This window comes from Vulpes lagopus, chromosome 3 (assembly GCF_018345385.1).
Source record: "Vulpes lagopus strain Blue_001 chromosome 3, ASM1834538v1, whole genome shotgun sequence".
In the NCBI taxonomy this organism is placed as follows: Eukaryota; Metazoa; Chordata; class Mammalia; order Carnivora; family Canidae; genus Vulpes; species Vulpes lagopus.
Genome location: NC_054826.1, coordinates 89931453 through 89945789, shown reverse-complemented (window position 1 = coordinate 89945789; position 14337 = coordinate 89931453). Strand labels below are relative to the sequence as shown.

Below are 14337 nucleotides of genomic sequence, written 5' to 3'. Positions count from 1 at the left end.
ACAAAGCTATGATCTGACTTGAAGAAGATGCGGGTGGTAGCCCAAGGAATCTAGGCAGCAGACGGCAGAGAAAAGGCCCTAAGGCAGGAGCACACTGACATGTCCGGAATCTGAGAAACATGGGTAGCCACAGCAAGGTTTTTCCACTTCCACTGGAAAGGTGGCATAATCTAAATTTCGTTCTAAATGTTTGGATCAGATTGGATGCTAAACTGAGACTATAGGGGCAAAGAGGTTACACTGGCAAGAGGCTATTGTATAATCCAAGCAAGAAATGATGTTGGCTTCCACTGCAGTGGTGACAGTGGAGGTTGCAGGAAGAGATCTATCTTGAAGATAAAATCAATAGGATTTTCTAATGGATTGGATGTAAGATAAGAGAGAGAGAGAAAGGTAATTAATGATTTCTTTAAAGATTTCTTTCAATTTATTTATTCAGAAGAGACACAAAGAGAGAGGCAGAGACACAGGCAGAGGCAGAAGCAGGCTCCATGATGAGGGAGCCCGATGTGGGACTGGATCCCGGGACCGGGATCATGCCCTGAACCAAAGGCAGACGCTCAACCACTGAGCCACCCAGGCGTCCCGGTAATTAATGATTTCTACAAAGCTTTTGGCCAGAGCAACAGAGCTGCCACCAACTTAGACAAACAAAACTTTTGAGGGTCACAGGTCTTACAGGGAAGGAATAGCCTGTGCTCAATTTTAGAATGGTAAAGTTTGATATCTCTTATATATGTGTGAATGAGTGTCCAATGTTCAAGTTTGGATTCTGCAAGAATAGACCGGGAGGAAATAAACATTTTGGCAAATGGATAGTACTTCCGTTCTGGGCCTGAGTTGGACTGCCAGGGCAGTGAGTGTAGATGGAGAAGTGAACTGGGAGCTAGGGCACTCATGGAGTGAACTGGGAGCTAGGGGACTCAAGTCTAGGGAAAGAAAGAGAGGTCATGGGAGGACACCCAAGAAGCAGCCAGGGAAGGAGGAAGATGTAAAAGCAAAGGATCAGCTGTCATTCTCTCTGAGAGCCTGAACTAAAAATCTCAACCTATCTATTTAGACAATGACAAAAACAAAAATCCAGACAAAAAAAGTCCCATGGTAAAAATCCTTAAAGAGTCATGATTCTAGGATTTAAAAATTGTCCTAATTTTCTCAAAAGTAAGGTGTTGACAGGAATATGTAAAATCATGGTTCTGTCCTTCATAACACATTTCTATTTCATGCTCACTGCCAGAGGCTATTATAATAGTGACCTTTCCTAAAACAAGGCCTTCCTTCACTGTCCTCAAGGAGATAGTTCAGGAAATAAGACATCCTCTAAATTTCTAATAGCAGCTCTGGAGCAGGAAGATAGTCCAGAGAACAGCAAACACTACATTTCAGTAACAAATCTACAGAGATATTTTCCACATGGGGAGTGTCTGTCTGTCTCTCTCTCACACACACAGAGGCGCTCTCTCTCTATTCCCATATTTCCCTAAACCTTACCCTCTTCACTTCTGCTTTGTTATTCTGATTTTTTTTCCCCTTAAGTAAATTCCTGACATTTCCCTTATCCTGAATAGCTTCCTGATCCTGGACAATCACTACAGTCATCAGATTACTACGAAGCATACTTTATCTCACTCAAAGATGCCAAAGCAGAAACTTGACACGCCAGAAGTGTCATCCTCTGTTATAGCAATAAATCCAAGTACCACAAAAATAAACTTGATATATTGCCCAGCATAAGGGCATTCTTGCCTATTTCTGAAGTGTGGGTCAGACATAAAATGAGACATAAAATATTCCCCTCCTTCTTTTCATAACAATATAGTCCCTCGCTAAAGATCTTGCTAAGAAAAAAAAAAAAAAAAAGATCTTGCTAAGAACCCTCCTGGTTGAACGTCAAATAGATCTTTGACATGGTCACTTCCACTGGGAAGTTTCTCATAAATAACCTTCAGAAAACAATTAGCAGGTGGGGCTTTCTTCCTCACTGCCCCCATGTTTCTTTTGGACATGTACTTTAGCATGCCTTGTTTGTGAAAACCATCCGTAGGAAACTTATTTTTTTGCATTACTTCACATCTAACTTAAACTATAGATTAAAAAAAAATCTAGCACAAATAATGTCTTTTCATCTTTGCAACTTCAGCAATGAAGATGTTCCTGACAAACAGAGTTCACTCCCTTGATTGCTGAACTGATAGGAATTGACCTAAGGAAGCCTCCACCCCAATCTCTGGAACGATTTCTCCCTGGTGTAGTTATCTAGAAGGGGACAGGCAGCATTTTGAACAGATGCTGAGCTGCACTGAAATTCTGACCCACTTGTAATCAACAGAAAGTTAATTCTGCATGTGTATAAAGGGAAAGCCAATAAAGGTCATGAGGAGAAAGATATTTTAATGATTCAATTAAGTAACTGAAGAACAATAATTGCCCTCAGAATTGAGAACAGAAGCACAAAAGGGAAGCATTAAAAAAACAATCAAAATATCTTCAAAATCTGTTCAAGGCTGGCCTTTTAGCTAAACCTTGAAGTTTAGAGGGAAGAAGCAAAAAGCCCCACAGCAAGTCTCCTCCTCTACAAAAATAAAATCATAAAATGACTAAACCAGACCCATGAGAGAGAGCAGGTATTCATCATGGTGTAGAAAAGCACACTAAAAAACAAAATACTCCAAACCATAATAAGGGAAATTATTAATAAGTTAAGATTGAACCTCTAAAGAGGGGATGAAGTCAGGATATCCAGAATATAACCAACTAAGAAGGAAATAGCTTAGATTCTTTGAAAACCGCCTGTAATGTTCCGAAAGCATTTGTTTAAACCTGAAATTTGTATTTCCACAGATATAATGCTGTTAAAATGAAGATTAAGTTACCACTCAAACCCCTGAAGACCAAATTAATCTGCAATATACTTAAACTACAGTACTAATATATCTATTTCAATATCACTAATCAAACTCATTTTTTTTTCCTAAGGAAAATGTAACCCAAATTCTAACTAAGAAAAATGGTAATACCCCATTCCTTTGGTTTTTAATTTTGTTTTGCTTTTCTCAAGCCACTGGGGGCACAGGGTAATAGGGAAACTCTACTACTGCTGTGGGAGAAAGGGGGGATTTCCAGCAGGGTCTCCGTGAGTGAATAACTACATCCCATGATATAAACCACCTCTCCAGACCAGTCTCTACAGAGGAGTTCAGATCTGGAGAAGAGAGAGAAGAGAGACTCCACCAGTGGCTGAAATAAAATCTAGAGTTATGTATCTGCATCTTTATAGAGTCCACATGTAGGATCCGTTTTAGGACTGCAGCCAGGTGAGGATATGCAGTTCAGAAGAGGTAGCAGGAGTTAGCCTCACCATCTTCACTCTGAGGCTCACCATTCAGAAAGGAAAAGGACTTGTTTTATTTAAACTCTATCCTCGAGGAATGAACAAAAGCTAGAACATAGAGATTTCACTGACTGCAGGAGGAATTCTGGTTTATAAAAAAAGAAAACTTTAGGCTGGGCAGCCCCGGGGGCCCAGCGGTTTAGTATCGCCTTCAGTCTGGGGTATGATCCTGGAGACCCGGTTTGGCGCCTGCCTTTGGCCCAGGGCGCGATCCTGGAGTCCTGGGATGGAGTCCCACGTCGGGCTCCCTGCATGGAGTCCGCTTCTCCCTCTGCCTGTGTCTCTGCCTCTCTTTCTCTTTCTCTCCCTCTCTGTCATGAATAAATGAATAAAATCTTAAAAAAAAAAAAAAAAAAGAAAGAAAGAAAACTTTAGGCTATAACCATTGATAAAGCCTAAGGGAAGTTACAAAATCTCACTGCCTGACGAATGTCTACAATAAAATAAACAGTCATACATTTGAATGGTTTACTTTCTGCTGAGAGTCAAGAAGACAGAAAACATAACCAATATTCTGAAATACTAAAATTCCATAATTTTGCCTGTTATGATATTTTTAAAAAGAAAACAATATGTTTATTGAGGGCTGCAGGCTACCACCAGTTTTCTAGAAGAGCTCTGTATTCTTCCAAATTATGTATTTCATCCTTTAATAATTAGGGTTTTTTCTCTTTTAATACTACAATATCATAGCTAGGTTTACTATAATTATTACAGCAGTAAGACAGATTTTTCAAAAAAGTAATGCCTTATTTAAGCTTGGAATGAAATTTATGAAATTTTAAAAAAAAATTAACAAATAGTTATTACCATGATCCAAAACCTGAAAATAAAGAGTGCTCACTCTTCATGAAAACATAAAATATGAGAGCTCCTTTATGCCCATATGCCAGCCTGTCAACCCACCACTCCTTCAAATATAAGCCCATTTTCTTTATTTTTTTTTTTTTTTTTAAACAAACCCTTGCGTCGAGGGCTGACTTTCAATAGATCGCAGCGAGGGAGCTGCTCTGCTACGCACCAAACCCCGACCTCTGCTACGCAGGTCGTCTAGGAATGGTTTAGCACCAGGTTCCCCATGAACGTGCGTTGCGTGACGGGCGAGGGGGCGGCCCCCTTTCCCCGGACGAGGGGCTCTCGGCACCGGACCCCGGTCCCCACGCGGGGCACACAGGACGCGCGCAGTGGCCCGCCAGCGGGACGGCGGGGGACCGGCTATCCGAAGCCTGAAGCCAACCGAGGCTCCGCAGCGCTGCCCTATCATTGCCTGGGCGGGATTCTGACTTAGAGGCCTTCAGTCATAATCCCACGGACGGTAGCTTTGCCCCATTGGCTCTTCATAAGCCCATTTTCTACTACTACTTTAAAGAAAAATTGCTCTGGCACCTTGAAGAGTGTCAGTGTACAAATGTTCCAACTAAAAACCAGTTCCGACTTGAAAACCTTTATAGAAAATTTATTGTTGATTAAATGAATCAACAATAAACAGTAAACAATGTTTTACTGACATGGTGGTAACACTGTCAAGTAATGAGGATGTGAAAAAAGAACGCTTTGGGGAATTACTAGGTCAAAATCAATAGGCTAGGAAAGCTTTTTTTTTTTAAAGATTATTTATTTATTTATTTATTTATTTATTTATTTATGATAGACAGAGAGAGAGAGAGGCAGAGACACAGGCAGAGGGAGAAGCAGGCTCCGTGTAGGGAGCCCAACGTGGGATTCGATCCCAGGACTCCAGGATCGCGCCCTGGGCCAAAGGCAGGCGCTAAACCGCTAAGCCACCCAGAGATCCCCCTATGAAAGAAAGCTTTTTGAAGAATGAAGTAGACAGTCCTTGCTGAATGGGGGGCGGGGGGGTGTCATTCCCCCCTCCCCAGGCATTTTAGCCCTTACTCAGGATTCACTTGTCCACAAATGTGCTGTTCTTTCTCTCTGCAATCCTTTATCTAGCTTCCCCCTACAACAACACAACAGATATTTTTTAAAACTCTTCTCTTACCCCATGGGAACCTGAAAACAAGCCATTTGAGATGCCTATACTGATTACAATCACGTGAGCTGGCTCCCCAAATCAATCGCTCTCTCTCAATTTCTTACACACACCATCCTGTTGACTGTTTCTCTGGAGAACTCTGACCAATACGTTATCCAAGAGAAAACAAGACTCTGCTTTGAAATTTTTTAAGAAGGCATATGATTTGTTTGAAGATCAATAATCAATATTAACTAAATCAATAATGAGTGTTGCTAGTCAGATACCAGATCTTGAAACTTAGTTCTTTACCAGTTTCACTGAATTTTCCAAACACTGATAAGAGACACTGCTTTATCCATACGAGAAAAAGTAATTTGTCAAAAAAAAAGTGCTTGAGACTAGATACAAATCTACAAATTTAAATATTAGCATCTTTGCAGATATACAAAAATAAGTTAGCATATACAGAGATACACATGAATAGGCACAGGTCCACGTCCTTAGAAAATTATAAAGAATAAAATAAAGGTGTAATTATTGACTGAATATCCTTAATAAATTACTATTGATTAATCATTACTTGCATTACTTTTCTCGATTTCTCATAAGAAATCGAGAAAAGTAATAAAGACTGAAGTATAATAAGTAATATTTCATCTTTGGCCCTCGTTCCTGGCACAAAGCTCCTAAAATCCTTGGGATCTCCAGAGTGAAAGCCGTGTCTTTGGTCATTCATAAGGAACCCCTGTTGAACACACCTGAGCTAATGAGGTGATTAAGGGCCCTAAGCAGCCTCAGGATGGGGCTGGTCACCAGAGAAACCAAGTGATTAGAGGGTTGGAATTTTTCAACCATACCCATGGACCTCCTGGGAGAGGAAGGAGGGAGTACATATTGGGCTTTATAAAAACTCTTGAACAAGAGTTGATGAGCTTCTAGGTTGGTGAGTCCCTCCATGTGCCAGGAAGGTGATGCACTCCAGGGCCACTGGGACAGAAGCTCCTGTGCTTGCAGACTTTGCTCTAAGTTACCTCTTCACCTGGCCATCCACTGAATCCTCTGTAATACCCTTTATAGTAAACTGGTAAATGTAAACAGATGTTTCCCTGAGTTCTGTGAGCCACCCTAATAAATTACTCAAATCCGAACAGGAGGTAGTGAGAACCTCCAATTTATAAACAGTCAGAAGCACAGGTAACAGCCTAGACTTGAAACTGGGGTCTGATGTGGGCAGTCTTACAGGACCTGTGGGGTCTGGCACTACCTCCAGATAGTGTTAGAACTCAATTATATTCATGGGACACCCAGCCAGTGTCTATTGAGAACCAAAGACCTGCTTGGTGTGAATTAAGTTTATTTAGTTCTTCCATCATGTGGAATACAATAGTTGTCAATAAAAACTAAAAAGACCAAAATGTATACAATATTTCTACAAAGTTTTCACTTCCCTATATGAAAATTTGCCAGTAGGGACAAAATCCTGTCAAAGGGGCAATTCTTCTGCCAATTTAATTCATGCTAATTAGCATTCCTTTTTAGAGGGTAGATAAATACCTTTAAACTGCTTAATCATGTTCTGATGGTTTTCAATGGCTTCCTTTAAGATCATTTCAGGCTGGTCCATCTTCCACCGCCATTCGGTGCCCACCGGATTGGTGTGGTGTCTGAGAACAAGAGGTAAAATTTCTAGACTCTCTATAGTAACATCTCTCAGCTAGTTAACTACTATGCAGTAGTAGTAAGATTATAAAATCATAGTAGTAAAACCATAAAGTCATAAAATCAGGGTTGGTTTCCCTAAGAGCTTATTTATAGTAGTATTTTCCAGTTTAACTCATGATATCTAGCAGAGAAGGTTATATGGAGAAGTGCTTGGCTAAGCTTGGGGTTTAATTAGAACAATGGAAATATGCAACTCTTTCTTCCAGTCACCCACTACTAGGCTAACAAGCATCCGTTAATGACTAATAGAATATTTCTGGAAGAATTGCAAAATCACAGTAATTGACCCTCCCTGAGAGGCAGCACAGTAGGAATATCTAAAGCCTAGGAAGGATGAGGCATTGAGAAAATAACCCTTGTCAAACCAGCCCCAGCGCTACACTTAAGGTATCTTCTCATGGAATTTTAAGTCAGTGTACACTGAAGGTAAGTAAAGAAACAACAAATCTGGGATCCCTGGGTGGCGCAGCGGTTTAGCACCTGCCTTTGGCCCAGGGCGCAATCCTGGAAACCCGGGATCGAATCCCACATCGGGCTCCCGGTGCATGGAGCCTGCTTCTCCTTCTGCCTGTGTCTCTGCCTCTCTCTCTCTCTTTGTGTGACTATCATAAATAAATAAAAATTAAAAAAAAAAAAAAAAAAGAAACAACAAATCTCAACTCAAGCACAACTCCTAACTCGATTAACCTGAACTCCAAAAAGAAAGGCCAAGCAGAAAGGTGTACTGATTTCCAAACACACACACAAAAAAAAAAATAAGTCTGACTTTAAACAACAAAAAAAATGAGGCATATAAAAACCAAAACAAAAAACAAAAAAAATTTCCAAAAGACAAAGCAATCACCTGAACCAAACTCTTTTGATACAAGTTTTGAAAGTATTCGACAGAGAATTTTAAAAACAATGATATCTTTAAAAGATTTTATTTTATTTATTTGAGAGAGAAAGAAGCAGACTCCCCACTGAACAGGGAGCCCAACGTCTGGCTCCATTCCAGGACCCCAGGATCATGACCTGAGCTGAAGAGGCTTAACTGACTGAGGTATCCCCTAAGGTGCGCCTAAAAACAGTGATTAGTATATTAAAAGCCCCAACAGAAAAGATGGGTAGTATGCAAGATCAGATGGGTAAACTCAGCAGAGAGACAGAAATTATAATATACAATCAAAGAGAAATGCTAAATATGAAAAAACAGGCTTTTGACAGGTTCAGCAGTAACTAGTAACAGCTGAGGAGAGTAAAAAAACTTGGCGATCAATGCAAAAAAGCCAACTAAAACAAAGAGTTTTATTTTTTAACTGAAAAAAAAGGACACAGCATCCACGAGCTGTAGGACAACAGGAATAGGCCCAAAATACACATACTTGGAATCTCAGAAGGAAAGCAGAGATAACAAAGCAGATGAAATAGTAGAAAAATGATAGCTAACAATTTTTCACAGGTAATGAAAAACCACCACAGATCCAAGAAGCTAAGAGAACCACCAGGACATTTTAAAAATGAAAAACAACCTAAAAATCTTATCCAAATGATGAAAACTAAAGAAAATGAGAAAATCTTTAAGTTAGAGAAAAAAAAGACACATTATATGAGAACAAAGATTAAAAATTACATCTGACAACTCATTAGAAAACAAGCCAGCTGAAACTATAATCACACCTGAGAAGTATGCTTAAAACAAAACTCATTGACAAAAATTCTATACCCAGTGTAAGTATCTGTCAGAAATGGAAAATAAAGGCTTTTGCAGACAAAATCTGAGATTTCCTTCTCAGCAAACTTACATTACAAGATAGTTAAAGGGAATTGCTCATTCTAAAGAAATATAGACAGAAACCTGAATCTATACAAAGAAATAATGAGCACTGGAAAGGGGGATAACGGGGTAATAATACTTGCCTTTACCTTTAATTTCTTTAAAAATAACTGACAGCATAAGTGAAAAAGCTTAATGATGTACTGTGCATTTCCAACTTAAAACTTATGCCAACAATACCCAAAAATGGTAAAAGGGAATAAGAAATATACTGTCATAAAATACATATATTATACATGAAGTGATGTATTATCTGAAGGTAGATTCTGGTTGAAAGATGTATACTGTAAACCCTAGGAGAATCTCTAAAATATTTTAAAGATATGTAAAGAATAAGCTGAGACCGAGCATAAAATAAAATCATTTAAAATAATTAACATGAGAGCAAGCAGAAAAATAAAACCACAGAGAAAACAGCAAGATGTAGATTTTAATCAAACCATACTTTCAATATAAATGGCTTAAACACATAAGCTAAAAGATATTATCAGGTTAACACACAAGACCCCCCACAAAAAAATGGGATGCCTGAGTGGTTCTGTCAGTTAAGTGTCCTACTCTTGCTTTTGGCTCAGGTCATGACTCAGCATTGTGAGATTAAGTCCTATGTCAGGCTCTGTGCTCTACTTGGGGATTCTCTCCCTATGCTCCTCCCACCCCACCCCCAATAAATAAATAAATCTTAAAAACACATACACACACACACACACACACACACACACACACACACACACACACCAGGGGGGCGGAAGAGGGTAGTAGGTAGTGTGGCAGAGGGAGAAGGAGAGGCAGAATTTTAAGCAGGCTCCACCTCAGCACAGAGTCCCACCCAGGGCTCAATCTCACCACCCTGAGCCAAATCAAGAGTCAGATGCTTACCTGACTGAGCCATTTAGGCAACCCTAGACTCTGTATTTTAATGTATTGTTTAGGATTTTACACCCATGCTACTGAGAGACACCCATGCTACTGAGCAAAAGTGCACTACAATTTGTTTTTCATGCTGTACTTCTCTGGGGTTGATATCAAGGTTACACTAGTTTCTTAAAATTAGTTTACAAGTATTCCCTTGTTCTTTGCTTTCTGGAGAATTCCTCTTCCTTGAATGCTTGCTAGAACTTACTTATAAAACTATTTGGGTCTGCTTTCTTTTTTTTTTTTTTTAAGGTCTTATTTATTTATTCATGAGAGAGACACAGAGAGAGGCAGAGACACAGGCAGAGGGAGAAGCAGGCTCCCTGCAGGGAGCCCGATGTGGGACTCCAGGGTCACGCCCTGAGCCGAAAGGCAGATGCTTAAGCACTGAGCCACCCAGGGATCCCTAGTTTCTAACACTGGCTTGTAACTACTGATTCCATTACTATAGTGATTACAAAACTACTCACAATGACATTCTTCTTGAATTATTTTTGAAAATCTAAATTTAGGGGCACCTGGGTGGCTCAGTGGTTGAGCGTCTGCCTATGGCTCAGGTCATGATCCTGGGGTTCTGGGATGGAGTCCCGCATTGGGGTTCCCCATAGGGAGCCTGCTTCTCCCTCTGCCTATGTCTCTGCCTTTCTCTCTTTCATGAATAAATAAAATCTTTTTAAAAAGGAAAAAAGATCTAAATTTGCAAGGAATTTAGAAACTGGGAATAAGCTAGTGATTTCCAGGGATTAGGAACAGGGAGGGCAAAGGAGTAGGTGTGGCTATCAAGTGCTAACAAGAAGGAACCTTTCCGTGATGGAAAAGGTGTGGTGATAGATCCGCAATTCTAAACAAATGATAAAATGTGCAGACAGAACTACACACATACAGCCACCACACAAATGAGTGCATTTAAAACATGAAATCTGAATAAACTCCATATGTTTTTTAAATAAATAAATTTACAAGGATTTTGAGGTTTTCCAACTTTTCAAATATTCATTAATTAATAAATTAACAAATCTTTATTAAATTAATTAAGAGATTACCTCTTGGAGGCATCTATAATTATTATATTCTTTCATTAGTTAATACTGTTTATTCCCTCTCTCCTTTTTTGATTGTAGACACATAACTTTAGATAAAACTTTTACCAATCTCAATTGTATTTGATTGATAATATTGCCACACACTACACTACACTACCCAATCACCATTTCTTTAAGATTTTGCTTTTTAAATTTGTTTATTTGCTACTTATCTTCTACCAGAACAAAAAGAATACATCAAAAAATTTAGGGGAATAGTTTAAGTTCATTTGCCTTAGAACAAACTATAAAGCATTCCAGATCAAAAGATTAAAAAATAAAAAAACAACAAAGTAAAAAGGTAATCTATGAAATGAGCAAAAATATTTACAAACTATATGTCAGATAAGAGGTTAAAATCTAAAATACATATAGAACCTCATTAACTCAATAGCAAATAATAATAATAATAATAATAATAATAATAATAACTCAATTTTAAAATGGGCAAAGGACATTCTCCAAAGAAGACAAACAAATAACCAACAAGTATATCAAAAGATGCTCAACCTCACTAATCATCAGGGAAATGCAAAGCAGAATCACGGTAAGATATTACCTTATACCTATGGCCATTATCAGAAAATTAACAAAATAAAATAATATGTTGGCAAGCATATGAAGAAATTAGAACTCTTATGTACTATTAGAAATGCAAAATGGAAAAAAAAAAAAAAGAAATGCAAAATGGTGTAGCCACTCTGCAAAGCAGTCTGGAAGTTTTTTAAAAATAATTAAAAAGAGAATACCATATGATATAGCAATCCTACTTCTGTGTATTTTTCCAAAAGAATTAAAAACAGAATTTCAAAGAGGTATATCCACTCTTATGTTTATTATGGTATTATTAGCCAAGATGTGTGTGTGAATAAGGAAAATGCAGTATATAAATAAAATGGCATATTATTCAGTCTTAAAAAAAGGAAATATTGCCATATAGATTAACCTGAGGGACATATGCTAAAATGAAATAAGCTAGCCATAGAAGAATAAATACTGCATGATACCACTTATATGGGGTTTATAAAACAGTCAAACACACAAAGGCAGAAAATAGAATGGTTAAGTTGCCAGGCGCAAGAGGAGGGAGAAATGGGGAATTGCTATTTAACAAATATAAAGTTTCAGTTATGTAAGTTCTAGAGAAGTTCTAGAGAGCTGCTAGACAACATTATAATGAACACTACCGTATTTGTACACTTAAAATTTTGTTAAGAGAGCAGATCTCATGTAAGGCGTTCTTACCACAGCAATAATAATAGTAACATATTACTTTGGAGCAAAATTATATTACAATCCTACTATAGACAGAGAATGAAGAATTTTTTAATGGAAAATACACATATTAGTAATTACTTTAAAGACAAAGACCCTTTAAACATATTTCTTCCCTGCTTTCCAAACAATGATTCAATTTAGTGGATTAAAATTTGGTTCTAAATCTATATGCACTCTGATATGAAAAGATCTCTACAAAGTAGGAGCAAAAAAAAGCAAGATGAAGAATACCATAAAGCATCCTGCCACTTGTGTGTGTATATACAAAGACACACAAATCTATTCACACACATGTAGAATATCTCTGAAAACCTAAGTGACTGAAGACAAGAACAAAAAAGGGCAATTTTCACAGTATAACCTATTATATATTTTGAATTTTCATTATATGCAAGGGAGACCTTTTGAAATACACTTAAAATATATTTTTAAATGTCTTTACTACTTAAGCAAAACTTTTTTATCAGCTTTATTGAAATATAATCACATACCATAACATTCCAATAGCTTTGAAGTATATTCACAGAGTTGTGTATCCATTAATATAAATCAAAGTTAGAATATTTTTGTCACTCCCAAAAAGAAATCCTGCTCCTCTTCAATCCACACTTCCACCCCGGCCTTAAGCAACCACTGATCTACTTCCTGTCTCTACAGGTTTCTCTATTCAAGACATTTTATAGCAATATGATCATTCTATTCGTTTTTTTGTGACTAGCTTCTTCCACTTAGCATCATATTTTCAAGGTTCATCAATGTTGTACTATGTATCACTATTTCATTCCTTTCATTTCCGAATAATATTCCATTCCATTGGGTGGACACATTTTGTTTATCCACCCATTAGTTCATGAATATTTCATTTATTCCCAAATTGGGAATATTATTACCTTTTCATGTGTTTATTGGAATTTGTATATCTTCTCTGGAGAACTCTGTTCAAATCCTTTGTCCATTTTTGTAATCAGGTTATTTGTTCAAAAGACCTATGATCTTAATTTGAAATTTCAAAGTATAAAATTTTCACTTACATAAACAGAAAATAGGAGACAAACTGGGCTATCTATATACTTAGCACTCAATAACTCCTTCTGAAAATTAACAGAATAATAATATTTTATCTATCTATAACCATCTGCTACCCATATTATCCAAATAAAGTTAGATAAACTCATTTGGGAAAACTCACATCTGCAGTCTAAAGCACTTTCACATGCACCATCTCGCCCAAGCAATTAAGCCTCAGAGCAACCCTGTAAGGAAGATATTACTGTTTTATTTTACAGTTAGGAAATAGGCTCAAAGGCTATTTTTAAGAATCTGTAAAATAAAATAAAGATAAATAAAGCATTCGCACAAGCATTTAACCCCATTTTTTCTAGGCCTTTTCTAACATGTGTATTAAATTATTTAAAATTGAAACAGAGGGATGCCTGAGTGGCTCAGCGGTTGAGCCTTTGGCTCAGGGCGTGATCCCAGGGTCCTGGGATTGAGTCCCACATCGGGCTCCCTGCGTGGAGCCTGCTTCTCCCTCTGCCTATGTCTCTGCCTCTCTCTCTGTGTCTCTCATGAATAAATAAAACCTTTAAAAAAATTAAAATAAAATAAAATAGAAACAGATGGTGAATTCTAATCTTAAAGTGAGTGTATTAGTACGTCTTTATCAGAAGCCACAGCAAGTGAAACCTCTCCATTTACTTTCATCTAAAATCTCATTAATGGGATGCCTGAGTGGTTCAGTGGCTGAGCGTCTGCCTTTGGCTCATGATCCCAGGGTCCTGGGATTGAGTCCCACATTGGGCTCCCCACAGGGAGCTTGCTTCTCCCTCTGCCTGTGTCTCTGCCTCCCTTTCTAGGTCTCTCATTAGTAAATAAACTCTTTAAAAATAAATAAATAAATCTCATTAATGAATTTATTAAGTATACCGCTTGCTTTTTTAAAAATTGGGTGGTTCAGTCAGTTAAGCGTCTGACTCTTAAGTTTGGCTCAGGTCATGCAGAGTCTGCTTGAGATTCTCTCTCCCTCTCCCTCTACCTCTCCTGCTCATTCTCTCTCTGTCTGAAATAAACAAATCTTCAGAACAATAAAAATAAAAAAAATGGGTAATTTTATCACCTCAGAAACTAAAGGATGGTATTATTGTCTATAAACAGG

At 37.9% G+C, this 14337-nt stretch overlaps 1 protein-coding gene across 1 annotated transcript in view; it reads right to left on the bottom strand.

The window, feature by feature from the left end:
* The window catches only part of LOC121487539 (S-adenosyl-L-methionine-dependent tRNA 4-demethylwyosine synthase TYW1), a 203563-nt gene that overhangs the window by 100559 nt on the left and 88667 nt on the right, over positions 1 to 14337 (bottom strand). Inside the window, exon 11 of the mRNA XM_041749378.1 lies at positions 6924 to 7033. Within this exon, the coding sequence (XP_041605312.1) occupies positions 6924 to 7033 (110 nt within the window). The remainder of the gene's footprint in view (positions 1 to 6923; positions 7034 to 14337) is intronic.